Source organism: Elgaria multicarinata, chromosome 1 (assembly GCF_023053635.1).
Source record: "Elgaria multicarinata webbii isolate HBS135686 ecotype San Diego chromosome 1, rElgMul1.1.pri, whole genome shotgun sequence".
Lineage (NCBI taxonomy): Eukaryota > Metazoa > Chordata > Lepidosauria > Squamata > Anguidae > Elgaria > Elgaria multicarinata.
Window position 1 is genome coordinate 42354259 of NC_086171.1, and position 16226 is coordinate 42370484.

Consider the following 16226-nt stretch of genomic DNA (forward strand, 5'->3'; position numbering starts at 1 on the left):
CTTTCTCAGATGTAAGCCTGGTTGAGACATGATGCAGAGCCCTTTCTGTGGCAACGCTTATGCATAGGTGTGCATATGGGATGTGCTGTGTGCCCAGGCACACCCTAATGTCTCAAGCAATAAGCGCCGAATTGAGGGGGCCATTGAATAGGGATACAGAGGGGGATCCACACGTGGATCTGCCTTCCGTCTGCTCTGCCACAGTGCTGAAGAACCGCTGCTTCCGAGAGAGTGCTATTGCCCCCAGCAGCAATAGTGAAAAGGAATTGCTCTGCTAGGAGCCTCTCTGCCAGGAGCCACACTTCAAAGAGGCTAGAAGGAGGGCCCCCAAAGGCTAATATCGCCTTGTAAGCACCTCCTCCAGCCGGTGTCACCACAAAGTCCCACCAATGCTGGGACTTAAGGAGGGTCTCTTCATTCCCCGCCCCCCACTTGCAACAGCCCTCCTGTAGTCAGGCAAGCCAAATAAATGCTTACCTTAAAAAAGAAATCCCTGCACGCACATGCTTACAAAATGTGTTGTGCACACCTATGCCCTTATCCATCAAGCTACTTTGCTACATGCCTTCCATTGCTAGGTGAAAACATTCTTCAACACACGAGATTTTCTTGACCAATAGTGTTGCTTTGTAGTCTGTTTAATTTATACTTAAAATTACATTGTTATAATTTTGTGTGGTAATTTTGAAAACTTACTTTAGCTGAATAGCAGCCGTTTATTAAATAAATAAATAAAACTTACATTTCTACCTGCATGTGAAAAACTTCCTACAGATGTATGGTAACTACTTTTTTATAAAGACCACGAACTCCTGTTGTGAATTAACATTTCATGTCAGCATGGTCTTAGAACATGGGTGCACAACCTCAGGCCCAGGTGGCCCAATCCAGGCCTCTGGGGGGGTCCCAATTAGGCCCTCTGGGGTTTTCCCCATTCCAATAGGTTTAGGCTTAGTCACAGGCAGTAAGAGCTTTAAGCTAAAATATGCTGATATTTTGGCCCGCCCTTTTGGCCCCACCCACCACTGGAATGTGACCCCCAAGAGTTTCTCTGAAATTCTGCCCCTCCAGCTGAAAAAGATTCATCCCTCTCTCATAAGATGGATGAGCTTTGGCAAGAAAAAGTTCAGACACATGGATTCCTAGAATTTGATAGTTTCCGCTGCATGTACACACCCAGAATAAAAACCCTGTTTTCTGAAGCTTTCAAAAATCATTTGGTATAGTTAGCTTGTACAGTCTCGTCTCAGAGGATACTATGCATTAGTCATTTCGGAACAAAAGGAGGTGGGGACATATGAAAAATAAGCCTACCCACCCTGTTGCAGGTCATGTGACAAATTACAAGCTCCTTTTTCAGAAGAACTTGACCCTTACCATTGATGGAAGCAAAAACAGAGATCCTTCCGTTTTTCTCTCTATAAAAAAATTATTCATCCAGCTACTGCAATGAAGACTCTGCAAACAAATGTGGTAAGTGATTTGAAACAGATAAACATTGATATTTCCTCAAAAGCTGGGCAAATGATATTATATGACTTCATCGTTCATACTGTAACAGAGCGTCTTATAGTCTTTGTACAGAGAATCATATTATCTTTGTGTAAGTGCTGTAAAAATGTTCTGAATGTTATGGGATATTACAAAAGAGCGCACTACCCTGAACTAATCCTGTGCCTCTTTTACTGAAACAAGCCAAAAATGGTGACAAAATCCATTTTTGTAAACTAGAAAATGTTTAGTGTGGCAACTGACGATTCTTGCAACGGGAAATGCTGTACTTTCAGTTTCCTTTCCCAGAGCTGCAGTTCTTCAGCAAAACATTTATACAGTCGCATAGATTCCCTTTGCTTCTCAGTGCCATATAATCGATTTTAAAATGGTAAGAAAACGTGAACATGGAAGTATAATTTCAGCATACTTGAATAAATATTTATTAATAAGTAAAAATAATTGTTAACAGGGCATCCAAGCAGGATTTCCTTTACAATGAAGGATCATCCAACTGATATCGTCTAATGTGTAAGTTTCTGGTCATTTCCTATTGTTATAATTTATTGCTTTGGAAAATTAAGAAATAGGGATATGTTTCTGCTTGCAAACAAAAGGCACACTCCCCAGGCACCTTTTTTCCTTGCAAAATCACTTTTTTGTCACCACCATAGCAAATTTGACAGCAGCACCATTTTTCAAGGTGAGTGTGATATATGACTCTTAGGCCTTAGCTAGACCTAAGGTTTCTCCCGGGATATCCTGTGTGTCATTTACATGAACAGGGATGACCCCGGGATGATCCCAGGACAAACTTTAGGTCTAGCTAAGGCCTTAGTTGGTTAGAGGGGGGACATGCCCCCCATCTCCCAGAAGTTGCCCACCCCTGCACTACACTAAGGCTGCAATGCTGTATATGCTTTCCTCTGAGTAAGCACCACTGAACATAATGGAGCTTCTCAGTAAACATGCATAGGATCATACCAGGGGAGCAGTACTCGCCTTTATAAAAGCTCTTAAAAGTATCCTGGGCTAGTTCTATACTACTGCTTTATAGAGGTATTGAGGTGCACTGATAACTGTCGGGGCACATTAGACATTCCATATACTGCTTTCATAGTGTTATTTCCTGCCTGTTGTTCCACATTATACAAAATACCACAACAAATGTCATTGTATGTCTATGAGGTATAAATGCGCAAGAGGGATATAGTTTTACCATGATGGGATCATAATGATTTGATGCAAGGTGTAGATCTGGCCTAGTATAATACATAAACACCACCAAAAAGGGCACAATTTGAATAAGAACTGAAGAATAAATGCTAAATAGCATACAACTGTACAAAAATATTCTAAGGAGTGACAGAGCAATACACAAGAAATAACTAAACAGAAACATACAAAGTAAACAGAATTAGGATTGCCTAAAAAACCTTGCTTGTGTTCAATTTACACTTTTACGTTCTACTGATTTAAACCTTTGCCCATCTGTAAGAACATTGCTCATTTGTGTTCAGTTTACACTTTTATGTAATACTGATTTTCTAGCATGTGTGTTTTCTGTGTATACCTGTTTAATTTACCTAATTCTGTTTACTTTGTAGATTTCTATAAAGTTATTTCCTATGTATTGGTTTGTCCCACATTAAAACAGCTTTGTACACTTGTATGCTCTTTAGAATTTATGCTTCAGCTGGTATAATACATGACATACTTTGGTGCAGGGGTAGGTAGGTAGCTCTGATGAATCTACTCTTGATGAGCGCTAGCTGAGGCTGGAACTAGACACGTTATTATATACATGGCTGCCATCCCCTAAAAAGTTGAGTGCTGCTTCCCTGTGTCCTAACAAGATAATATTGTTTATGTCCCCCCCAGAGTCAGAAATAATTCCTGCCCCTGCTAATTCCACTGAATTACACTATCCAAGTCAGACTCTAAGTGGGCCGTCTTTAGCCAAAACCTCTAAATACCTAACTCACACAATGACTCTGTTCAAACAATACTCTAAGCCACTGTGATTAAGCATTTTGAGCTAAACATTATGGTTTAGTGTGTCGCGCGTGAACCATGACCTAACCATGGTGGCTACATAACCATGGTTTAAGCACACTAACCATTTGCTGTAAAAGGGTTAGTGGCCTAACCATGGCTTAGTGTGTTGTCTGAGTCTAATTCAGGGATGTCAAATATATGACTGATAGAGCTCCATCATACCAGCGATTTATCGCACACTGGTACGTGGATTTGCAGCCTGGTACTAACATGACATTGCCCTTGTCCTGCACTCTCGTCTCTTCCCCTCCATGTTTCATTTCTTTTTGGAGCGAGGAAAGTCTTATCTGGGTTTTTTCCCTCCATGCGAAATAAATGCACTCCTCCCTCCCGTGTATTGCTGTCACTGCGTTCTATCCAACCATCCTGTTCTTTGTTGGGTGGGTGGGTGTCTCAGGGCAGTCTCGCTAACAAAAGAGGAGAGAGGGGTGGTTCAACCTATGAAGCTTCACAGTTAAAGACTTGAGTGGGGGATGGCATGAGACAAGGGGAAGCAGAGATGGAAACGTTCTGCATGGGGGGATACTGCATCTCCCCACCTTTTTTTCACCTTTTTTTTAACAATGAGGGTCCAGTTTTTATTGGGAGTCCCCACATGGGAAAGGATGGCTTAATCCTCTCACTAACTGTGATTTGCCTCTCAATTTCTCTGCCATTGAAGGTCCTGGCGCTGCATTTGAAGTCTCCTCCTCCATACACTGGGAGTTGAGATGGCCACTTCCTACCTCGCTTCACTCCCCCACCCCGTTTCATTTTCCTTTTTAAAGTTGCAAAAATTAAGATTGCAATCCAAGGGGCTCTAATTTGGAAATGCATTATATTGAACTCAATGGGATTTATTTACTGAGTAAGCATGCAAAAGAGTTGATTGCAGTCTTACATAATGTTCTACTTTGGTGTTCAGTAACAAGAGAAGCAAATCCCAATCCCTTTTGTCCGAGGGGGAGTTGTCCCCACTTCAAACAACCAATAAACGGTAGGAGGAGGAACAAAGAAGATCTGGGGAGTGGAGATAACAACATGTGTGAGTGAACCTCAACAGATCTCCCCAACGCACTATAGCAGAGGTGTAAGTTTACAAGTTTTCATATGCTATATAAGCACTATATGAGCGAAATGGGATAATTCGAGGGTAAACCAGAACAAAAGTGTATGTGGGATGAGGCTTTTCAAGTATAACCTGATGGGAACTGAGTTAGCAGTGACTGCCCAAGAAAGAGATCTTGGGGTTGTAGTGGACAGCTCGATGAAAATATCAACCCAGTGTGGGCTGCTGTAAAGAAGGCAAACTCCATGGTAGGCATAATTAGAAAAGGAATTGAGAATGAAACAGCCAGTCACTGCACCTAAAAGAAATATATTGTAGAGATGGAAAAATTCTAATATTGGTTGGCTCATATAAAACTCTAGGGTCCTTACGGTGATCATAGGAAAAGGAGGAGAGGGCTCCTGTATCTTTAACAGTTGCATAGAGAAGTGAATTTCAGCAGGTGTCATTTGTACATATAGAGAACCTGGTGATATTCCCTCTTCATCACAACAGTTAAAGCTGCAGGAGCTATACTGAGTGACCAGATTTAAAAGAGGGCAGGGCACCTGCAGCTTTAACTGTTGTGATGAAGATGAAATTTCACCAGGTTCCCCATATATACAAATGATACCTGCTGAAATTCACTTTTCAATACAAGTGTTAAAGATACAGGAGCCCTGTCCTCCTTTTCATATGGTCACCCTAAGGGTTCTTAACTACTTGGGTGCTTACATACTGAGTCGTTTGAGTGATTAAGGCTGATCAAGATCTTTGGCCAGAGATGTGGCAGTCAGGGAAGGGGTTACAACATATGACAGCATCTCAATGTTTTGGATACAACATATGTCCAGGTACTCCTTGCAGATTAGGAAAAGTGAAGCTAGATCTGGGCCCTAAACTAGAACTACATGCTCACCTGCAAACACAAAATTCCCAACCCTGTGTTTGCCATTGACATTCAAAGCAAATGGGAGGAGGAGCATTTGCAGAAAAGAAGTAGCAAGTGGGAAGAGGTGCTTAATCTTTCCACACTGAACACTTTTCCGGTTAACCAATTTCCCCTCCCCTTGTTTGCTTCTTCCTGTTTATCTTTGAAGAGGCCTCAGGTGGGGAGAAAGCAGCCAGAAGCAGAAACTGCAAAGACAAATTAGCGAGTAGGAAAGGGGTTCAGCAGCATGTCTGCACCTCTCATTTACAAATACCCATCCCCATAGCTACTGTGTGAGAAGTTATGGAGTTGTGAATCCTGTGTTTACTGCCAATAGCTAGGGTCAGTAGCTAGTCAGAGAAGAAGGGTGAATGTCAAGCAAAGCACAAATAACACTATTGCAAAGAAAGTAGGTGGGGCGACAGGAGAGGTCTAACAGGAAGCAAAGCCAAGAACCACAAATCAGGAAGTGCTTTTGAGTGAAGAAACACCAAAGAATCACAAGTTGCTGTGTCTTCTGAGATGAGGCTTCCTGTTTACTTCTCAGGAACCAGTGAACAAAAGAAATAACAGTACCAGATAGGAAGCGAGAGGCTGGACAGTTTTCTAAGGGCCCAGAGTTGCCAATTATGCCATGGAGAAAGTCAGTGTTTGGGTTCAGTATCAAATGGGTTTCAACACTGCAACAGTTTATAAAGGACATTTATAGAAGCTTTCCTTTTCGTGTATTGTACATCTCTTCTAAATTTCATTTCCTTTTTTTCTTATGGAATTCACATATTTATTGCCTCTTCTAAAATTTCTAAATGTATAGGTGACAATGAGTCATGTCATTAGAAATTATTTGGATGATTTTTCCTCCTCTTTTCAGGCTTTACAGTTTCCTGTTATTAAGAAAAGACAAGGCATCATACAGTAGAAGAACTCAACCATGGGGAAGAAAAGGTACATTGAACTACAATGGTGTTCCTGATTCAGCAGAAAAGAATAACAGCAGTAACTTAGGAAACTGAGGCTATAATGCAGCCTTCCCCAACCTGGTGTCCTCACAGGATCCCCAGTCAGCATGACCATTGGGGGAGTTGTAGTCCAGCACATCTGGTGAGCACCAGGTTGGGAAAGGCTGATGTAATGTTTTCACATTAACTTCGAAGTCTATATGTGTGATCCCAAAAATCATACTATTCCAAAAGTTTAAGTGAAAGATGGAGCATCTCCCCTATGAGGGAAGGTTACAACAACTAGGATTGTTTAGCTTGGAAAAAAGGAGGCTAAGGGGAGACATGATAGAGGTTTACAGAATTATGCATGGTATGGAGAATGTGGATAGGGAGACATTTTTCTCCCTCTCTCAAAATACTAGAACCTGGGGTCGTCCCATGAAGCTGATTGGTGGGAGATCCAGGACAAATAAAAGGACATACTTCTTCACACAGCGCATAGTTAAATTATGGAATTCACTATCACATGTAGTGATGGCCACCATTTTGGAAGACTTTAAAAGGGGGTTGGATAAATTCCTGGAGGAGAAGGCTATCATTGGCAATAAGGCCTGATGGTTGTGTGACATCTTCAGTATTCGAGGCAGAAGCCTGTGTGCACCATTTGCTAGGGAACATGGATGGGAGGGTGCTGTTGCACCATGACCTGCTTTGTTGGTCCCTGGTCGACAGCTGGTTGGCCACTGTGGGAACAGAGTGGTGGACTAGACAGACCCTTGGTCTGATCCAGCATAGCACTTCTTATGTTCTTTTGTTAGTGATTTCAGTTTTCAAATTAAATTTCATAAATGAGTGATGTAGGAGTCAGGATCACATTTAGCAGAAGAGAAGGTATGCCTTAAAATTTCTACTCAAACTGACCAGGAGGCATCTCTCTCCTGCTTTAGCAGCAACTGCAACAGGAAGTGACCATGTGGCTGCATTCCCCATGATTCTGCTGTTAGGCAGACTGGAGGAGTGCATTTCTGCAGAGAAACAGCCACATCATGGCCCTCGTCTATACAACAGCAGGATTGCTCATTAAATAAAAACTCAATTTTTCGTTGATTCGAATGCAGGTAAAGAGTGTCACAGTGCAGCAGCAACAGCAATTTAATTCCTGAATTATTATTTTTATAGTGAGTTATTAATGCGCATATGTGCATTATCGCATTATCCCATATATATGACAAAGAGTAGAAGACAACAAAGCTATAAATATTATCTGAGGAGCTCCGCAGACTAATAGAACACACAAACCAAGCGGGGGGTGGGAGGAAGGGGGCTACAGAGAGAAAGGAACAAGGCTGGCTGCCTGTTTCCCGCTTTGTTCCCATAGCTGTTTCTGTCACATCATTGCTCCATGTAAGGGAATTCAAAGAAACAGCCTCCACGAACCGGGAGCGGGGGTGGGAGGACGAGGCTACAGAGGGAAAGGAAGGAGGCAGCACACCACGCCTCCTCGTCTGGCTGCCTGTTTTCCCCTCTTTCTTTTTGTGAACCGCCCAGAGAGCTTTGCATATTGGGCGGTACAGAAATGAAATAAATATATATAGAGAGAGAGGAATAAATTTGTTTTAAGAAGCTTTCTCTGCAGAGCTCCTCAGAGAGACTTCAAACTAAAACTGGCACAAACGAAGGAGGCAGCAGATTGGTGCAAAATCGGGAAATGGGCCAATCACGTTATCCTAACCTCAAAGCTCCGCCCACATGTCAAAATCTTACATAGCTCCTCCAAAGACACATAGCCATAAAGCAATGCAAACTTGGACCCGATCTAAAAGTCACGGTAAATCTCGAATGAGAATATGGCATTATTGGAGTTAAAACCCGGCACTGATGCAAATGGACGACTGCGTCATGTAACCTAAAACGCGAATATGCACATTTAGGTTGGGGTAAAGAAGCCGTATAGACAAGCCCATGGGAGCAAGGGATCTGGTGGGAGCTGCACAACTTCCCCTGAGGGCCGTATGCGGCCTGGCAACTGCATGCTGCCCATCCCTGCTTTACAAGCAAGGGCTCACCTGGAGCCAACACTGTTATCTTTCAGGCGCCAGGTCAAGACTTTTCTCTTCTCCCAGGCATTTAATAGCATTCAACAATGCTAAGTTAGTTTTTTAACGGACCCCAGAACTGTTGTTTAAATGGATACTGTTGTTTTTATACTGTTGTTTTTGATGGTTTTAAAATTTGTATATTTTTAATGTTTACTGTTTTTAACTTTTGTAAACCGCTCAGAGAGCTTTGGCTATGGGGCGGTATATAAATGTAATAAATAAATAAATAAATAAATAAGGGCATAGAACAGCTCTCAATGCTAAAATTGGGGCTTAAATCATGACTACATTTTCACTTTGGATTGTATCCAATGTTAGTCCTGCATAGAGTAGACCCATTAAAATTATTTTAATTATTTTAGCCATGACTAACTTAAGCTTCATTCATTTCAGTGTGTCTATTTTACATAGGAATAACATGGGATACTACCCATTGTTTTCAATGTGACCTAAATGCAATTAACTTACTGCAGATCCAGCCCTTTGATTATAGGTTTAGGGGAAATGTCATTTTCTTTACTTTTACTTTTAACACAAAATATTGCATTTGGTAATTTTTGCATCTTTTTCTTTGCAGGCCTAAGAGAAGTGGCCAGCTAAATTTGCCTGAAAACATGCAGAACTGGACAAAAGAACATGTATTCCAATGGGTGACCAATAATCTTAAGCTTGATGAAAAACATGGTCACACCCTTCTCCGTGAAGATGTAACAGGCGCCGTTTTGAAGCTCCTGTCAGAGAAAGACCTTAAAGTCATGGGGATAACCTATGGCCCAGCAATTCAAATAATGCACGCACTGAAAGAGAGGGGTGGTTTAGTTGAAGGCCCTAGCACGGTTTCTGGGCAAAAACATAGCACAGAGCTTCGGGATGCTAAATCTTCCAGTGAGAACAAAGATGGAGGAGGGATGAAAGAAAATGCTGAAGGGAACTTAGTTGATGCCTATAGAACACCAGGAATTGTAACACCTGAATGCCCCGCGCCAACAGAATCCATGCTTCAAGAAACAACAAAAAGCATGCTTCAGCATGATAGTGGAAATAATCAACTTCCAACCAGACAAACATGTTTACCATACCCTTTTGACGAGTTTCACAGCAGTCATCGCTATATACAGCATTATGTTCTCCATATTCCTGAAACCGGGCCGCTGAATCTCATCGATCCAGTTCATGAATTTAAACTCTTTACGAACACAGAGAATGCCACAGAGGAGGAACTGAAGGTGAAATTTTGCAATGAGATCTTTAGATTTGCTGCAGCGTGCATGAATTCCCATACTAATGGCACTATCCACTTGGGAGTACAGGACAATCCTCATGGGGAAATTGTTGGGGTGAAAGTCCAGAACAAAGAGAAATATATTAACTATTTTGACTTGATGATAAAGAAATACTTCGGAAATCATGTCATCAGTGTTGCAAAAGATTGCATTAGGAAGCCTCGGTTTGTGGAAGTGTTGCAGCAAAATAGCATGACATCGGAAACATTTGTTATTGAAGTCGATGTGGTTCCCAAATATTCTAGTTGTCAATCTAAATATTTCCCTACTAGCAGTTACAGCTTTAAAAGCAAAACATGGGTGCAAAGTTTATTTATAAGGGATGGTGCTTCTTCCAAAAATATTCTTAATTCTAAAACAGAAAATAAGGCATTTATGTCTAATCTGGAGAAATTAGCAATAAATAGAAAAGAAGCTGAAGAAAAGCACGGAGAAAAAAGAAGGAAGAAAGATAGCGAGGGTCTCAAGCTGGTGAACTTACTCACAGGCAACAGAGACTTGCTCGATAACTCCTATTACGCTTGGTATATTTTAGTCACAAACAAATGCCATCCACATCATACACAGCATGTGACTTTCTTGCAGGAAATAAACTTATTTGCTGTTCTAGAGTTCGATCCTGAGTCAGCCAGTAATGGTGTGGTCAAAGCATTCAGAGGAAACCGAGCTGCAAATCTTCATTTCCCAGAGCAGTACCAGAGCCCCGGGAATTCAGCTTCTGAAACAATTGAAAAACTGAATCTCTATCAGCAGCCAGGTTGGATTTTTTGCAACGGCAGGTCAGACCTGAACAGGGAGCCCCCCTTGAATCCTAGACTGTGGCAGCAACAGAGGGCTGCTGAAGTCAGGAAACTAATCTCCTTTCTTTCGCATCCAGATGTAATGCAAAGAGGGAAATTTTTGGTGATGTTTCTCTTGCTTTCGAAAGTGGAAGATCCAGGTGACCCCATGATTGAAACATTTTGTGCATTTTATCAAGAACTTAAAGGACTGGATGACATGCTGTGTATCTGTATCGGGGCACAAACATACCAGTGCTGGAAAGATCTCTTGCAAGCCAGATTTATTGAAGCAGACACGCTAGCAGACAGGTGTATATCTAACTTGAGCCTGCCAATGGTGAACGGTACTATCCAAAAATTAAAATCAGTGACCCAAACATCTCAGAGACTTTTGCCATCAAAAGGATTTTCTTCTACAGTTCTCTCAAAGAAAGAAGAAGACTTCCTAACTGCATTGGAAATACTTTGTGAAAATGAATGCAAGGACACAGAAATTGAGAAGAATAAAGAGCGATTTTCTGAATTTAAAAAAAACCAAGAAGAGCATTTTTATCGTGGTGGGAAAGTGTCTTGGTGGAATTTTTATTTCGCCTCCGAAAGCTACTGTTTACCTTTTATTAAACGGGATGCCTATGAGAAGCTTGAAGATTTGATTGAGACAGGGTCTCAGTTTCCTAAACAGTCACCCACAAAAATTATCAACCTTTACCATTATCCAGGCTGTGGGGGTACTACTTTAGCTATGCATATTCTCTGGGAACTGAGAAAGAAATTTAGATGTGCTGTTCTAAAAAATAAAACAGTTGATTTTGCAGAAATTGGAACACAACTGACCACCTTAATTAGATATGGGACATCCAATGAGTTGGACTATTTCCCAGTATTGCTACTTGTGGATGACTTTGAAGAGCAGGAAAATGTTTACCTGTTGCAACACGCTATCCAATCTGCGATAACAGCTAAAGGTATTATATATGAAAATCCTTTGGTAATCATCTTAAATTGTATGAGATCTCAGAATCCTGGAGAAAGCGCAAAGAGCAACAGTCTGAATAGTATAGCTCTGAAACAAAAATTAAATCCGAAGGAACAAAGGGCTTTTGAAGAAAAACTGAAAGAAATTGAAGATCAGTATGATAATCCTGAAGATTTTTATTCATTTATGATTATGAAAAAGAATTTTGATCAACAGTACATAGAGAAAGTAGTCAAGAACACACTGAAAGGTTTCAATGTAACAAGTAAGCAAGCTCAGCTTATTTCCTTTTTGGCATTGTTAAATTCTTATGTTACAGAGTCCACAATCTCAGTATCACAGTGTGAGGAATTTTTGGGAATAAGTACTAAAAAGGCTTTCTGGGGGACAGAAAATTTGGATGACAAAATGGGAAATTGTTCTAACATTATAATACAAACTGAAATGCAAGAACGTGGACGATACAAAGGTGTACGTATCAGTCACTCCCTGATTGCTGTACAGTGCCTAGAAGAATTCAAACAAACATACAAGTTGACTAAAAGTGAGATTACACTTTTGTTGTTAAGAGAGAATTTATTTTATGACACTGGCATAGGGAGAGACAAATTTCAGCAAGATGTGCAAAGCATGCTACTTACACGGCACCGAAAGGAACATGGAGATGACACAGACACATTGTTTTCCCCATTAATTGAAGCAATTCAAAAAGAAGAAGGGAGTGCTGAAGTTAAGGAAGTTTTGACTGCGGGGACTGACAGATTCAACCAAAATGTATTTATTAGCCAAGCTTTAGCAAGGCATTTCTACATTAAGGAGAAGAATTTTCCCAGTGCATTACAGTGGGCTAGAAAAGCTAAGGAAAATGCTCCTAACAACTCATTTATATCAGACACTTTGGGCCAAGTTTTTAAAAGTGAAATAAAACGTTGGCTAGATGAAAATACAGAGAAATCTGTCATAACTGTAGATGCTCTGAAACATTTATTGAAACTTGCAAAGTGTGCCTCAGAAGCATTTAAAGAATCACAACAACAAACAGAAAATAAAGACAGTGAAAGAGAATATTCTCAGAGTATAAAATATAAGAGAAGATATGAAATGTATAACACATCTGGCTACCTAGGAGAAATAGAAACTGGTTTATACACTATAGAAATTATTGCAACTACACCGTTGTTCAACAAGAAAGATGATCTCTTTAAAAAACACATCATACAGTTCTTGTCAGGAAACTGGGCTATCCCAAAAGCCACAAATGATACAGACAGTGAAGAATACAGATTGGCACTTGAAGAGTATGCTAATTATTTAAGTAATTTGCAAGAGAATTTGAAAAAAGCCTTTGATTTTTTTGACAACTACTTCATCCCTCTGAAGCCAAAGAATCCTGAAAAAGAAATCGTGGAGCTCAAAATACGGAAGAAAGTTCAAGATTTTTTCAACAAGTATGCAGAAATCTTTTACTCTGACTTTGAATGGGTAATGAACTCAAAACTGAGCTCATCTTTAGAACTGGAAAATTACAGGAAGAATTTAGCAGCTTCCAAAGCAGACAAGTTTTCTGGAATTTTGGAACATCTGAGCAATCACGAAAATCCTATAAATAAAATGGAGGACATAGTGAATAAGTATACCATTTTGCTTACTCAGACCTCTACCAAATCTCTGCAGAGGGACAAACAGAATTTTATCCTGGCCAACATTGTCCTCCATTGTCTCAATCCAAAATCCAAAAAGCTGCAATCTTTTCTAGAGCTAAAAGAACAGCTTAGAACAATTCTACAATCAATAGGTCTAGAGTACCGGTTTTCAGAACCATACTTCTTAGCCTCCTTATTATTCTGGCCTGAAAATCAAAAGCAACTAGATAAAGATTCTAAACAAATGGAAAAATATATCAATTCATTGAAGAAGGCATTTAATTGCCAGTATTGGCAAATGTGCCGATCCAAGCAACCTTTAGCATTCTTCTACCTGGGGAAAGGAAGCAATCTGAACAAATTTATTCACAAAGGAAAAATTGATCAGTCTATTATCAAGAGCTGGCACAAGACAAGGTCCAAGATGAGTGATGAGCTGAGCGCCCTTTGGCAGAGTGGAGAGATCTGGAAAACAGATGTTGTTAAACATCTTTTGCTTCGGTTGAATGGCAGAGCTGAAGATAATCTTGTCTATGTAGATTATGGTCTTGATGAAGACATCAGAATACCAGCACGCCCTGTCTTCTTAGGACAGCTAAAGAGTGGTCGCAGCATAGAACGAGTATCTTTTTACTTGGGGTTTTCCATTGGAGGTTTAATAGCCTATGACATAGAAATCATTTAAAAGGTTTGAAAGTATATTCCTCTGTAGTGTACATGAAATGTGATAGCTCCTTTGTTTATAGCTACAAGAAACACATCACATTCCCCACCCCCCTACTACCTATATAAGTGGTTGCATATTATGGAAGAATTCTGGGGTATGAGCTTAACCTGACTCCTTCCATCTTGGGTTTTAGGCCTCAGACAGGTAAAGAAAAGTGTAGCTTGCCATTTTGGCAGTATAGAGTAGCTTGACATTTTGGCAGCAAGTTGTGTAGTTTGACATTTGGCTAAGACTGAGAAGGAGAAGAATAACTTGGGACTCAATGTCAAATATATTGGCTAATTTAGATATTTTTATGCTTTTATCCTGTACCTTCACCCTGATGGACCTGGCCTAGGTCCCATGCCCTAATTGGAACTCGCTTATATCCTGTATTCCCACCAGTTATGCCTATACGTGTATCTACGTGTACTCCATGTTCCTACCATGTATGCCAATATGCACGTCCTGATTTTTTCCTATTCTTGAGACCATGTATGTAACAAAGATAAGAAATCTTATGCAATATTTATGTCACTAAAAGATGTCAATAAAACATGTAACTGTTGTATCAGATGTCAATCTCACACTTAGAGTTTTGCTCTCAGTGTTGGTTCTTTTTTCTACTGCTTGCAATAAAAAAATCCTTAAAGGGACAGAGAAGTGTCTTGAGAGTTTTTGGACCCCCAATGAAAGATCTAGGTATTAAAACCCTGTTTAAAATAAACAAGTTTCCAGTTTCTGGATTTGACTCAGGTGATCTCTACCTATAAAGCAGAAAGTACGTGTGTGTCATGTACCCACTTCCAGATATGTTAGAAACTTGAAATTTGGCACGCTGATAGGTCTGGCTATACAATGTACCAGAAAAATCTAAAAACATAAATTTATTTTAAAAGAATTTAATAAAAACATAGGTTTACGCCTACAACTCCCAGCATGCCTTGGGCAGGAGGCCAGACTGACTGGCCTTTGGCAGCCATTGTGAGTGCATGGGCGGGTTGCCACTGCGTGTCTTTCACAACCCCAAGGTTGGTCTCAAGCAGTCAACCCAATCCCACATAAAATGAAACAACCCACATATTTGGGATGTGTCCATTTGCCGTGCCTCCTCCCACCCTCTGCGTAGTTTTAAATCGTAAATAGATACAACAGTGTGGCTTTGAGGAGCCGAACATGCTCAGGCACTCCATCCTGATATTGCTGTTTTCTCAGAATCTGGGGGAAGCAAGCAAACAGCCTTCACCCTTAAGCTATAAAGACTGATCTCTTCTGGCAGGCCTATCCAGTGGAATTTTAAGATGTTTTCAGAATTTTTTTTGGATGTTTTAACAATGTTTATTATGTTTTAATTAAGTTTTATGTATTTTACCGTTTACTGTTGTTCCCCGTCCCGATCAAAATGGAGAGGTGTGTAAGAAATAAATGTAGCATTATTTTAATTAATTAATTAATTAATTAATTAAGAGGAAGGAAATAATGGAAGGCACTCTGCGCATGCCCAGAAACAGGCCCGATGAAAGGAAGGAAGTGCCCAGCCCTTCAGTATAGGCTCCAGCTGGAGCACTTAGTGGGCAAGAAGTGCAGGACAAGGTAGGTGCAGGCCTTTGACCGAGCTGCCCTTAGAGGTTTCCCGGCTCCTGCCAAGAGCCCCGAGCAGAAGATGGTCAAGAGCTGCGGCTGCAAGGCGACCCTGGCCTGTGTTAGGGGTGTGAGAGAGAGAGAGGGAGAGAACCTAATTTAATTCTTTTAAAAGTTAGCTCGCAGGCCTAGCACCAGCTTACTACTTTAACACAATCACCTCACGGACATATCTTAGGGGGCCCAAGCAATGCTGGGTATATCAGCTAGTTTTCCATAAAGAAGTCATTCCAAAGCCTCAGTACCAAGGCCCTGCCTGTCGTTCTCACAAGATAGTCACAAATAAAGGTGGGAAATTATTGGTGGATGCTGGACAAAAAAAGCTGAGGCTGGTAAAATAGAGTATTCTGCACCTGGTCTTCTGAGCTTGGTGCTTCCTTGCCCACTAGGCCGAAAGTAAGAAAGACTCCTGTCCAAAGGAAAGTCCCTACTGGTTCATCTCAGACAGCTAGGTTCCAGCTACAGCAGCCCTGGCTATCATAGGGTGACCATATTTTTTGGGTGACCATATGACTGGATTTGCCCGGACATGTCCGGGAATTGGGGACCAAAACCGGGTCTGGGGGGGGAAACCTTAAATTTGCCCCCAAATCCAGGAAAATTGCCTTACATGGGAAGCTAGAAAGGCCCGTTTTCGCCACTTCCGGG

The 16226-nt window shown here is 40.9% G+C and overlaps 1 protein-coding gene across 3 annotated transcripts; it reads left to right on the top strand.

The window, feature by feature from the left end:
• Window positions 1–1345: 1345 nt before the first annotated feature.
• Window positions 1346–14600, top strand: LOC134398971 (sterile alpha motif domain-containing protein 9-like). 3 transcript variants are annotated; one of them, XM_063126677.1, is made up of 5 exons: window positions 1346–1473; window positions 1964–2022; window positions 4454–4618; window positions 6379–6452; window positions 9125–14600. In XM_063126677.1, the coding sequence occupies exons 4-5, from the start codon at window positions 6439–6441 to the stop codon at window positions 13914–13916; spliced, it is 4806 nt and encodes a 1601-aa protein (XP_062982747.1). In that variant the 5' UTR covers window positions 1346–1473; window positions 1964–2022; window positions 4454–4618; window positions 6379–6438; the 3' UTR covers window positions 13917–14600. The 3 variants fall into 3 exon arrangements, with proteins under 3 accessions (XP_062982747.1, XP_062982756.1, XP_062982764.1); XM_063126686.1 differs by lacking the exon at window positions 1964–2022; XM_063126694.1 differs by lacking the exons at window positions 1964–2022; window positions 4454–4618.
• Window positions 14601–16226: the final 1626 nt, after the last annotated feature.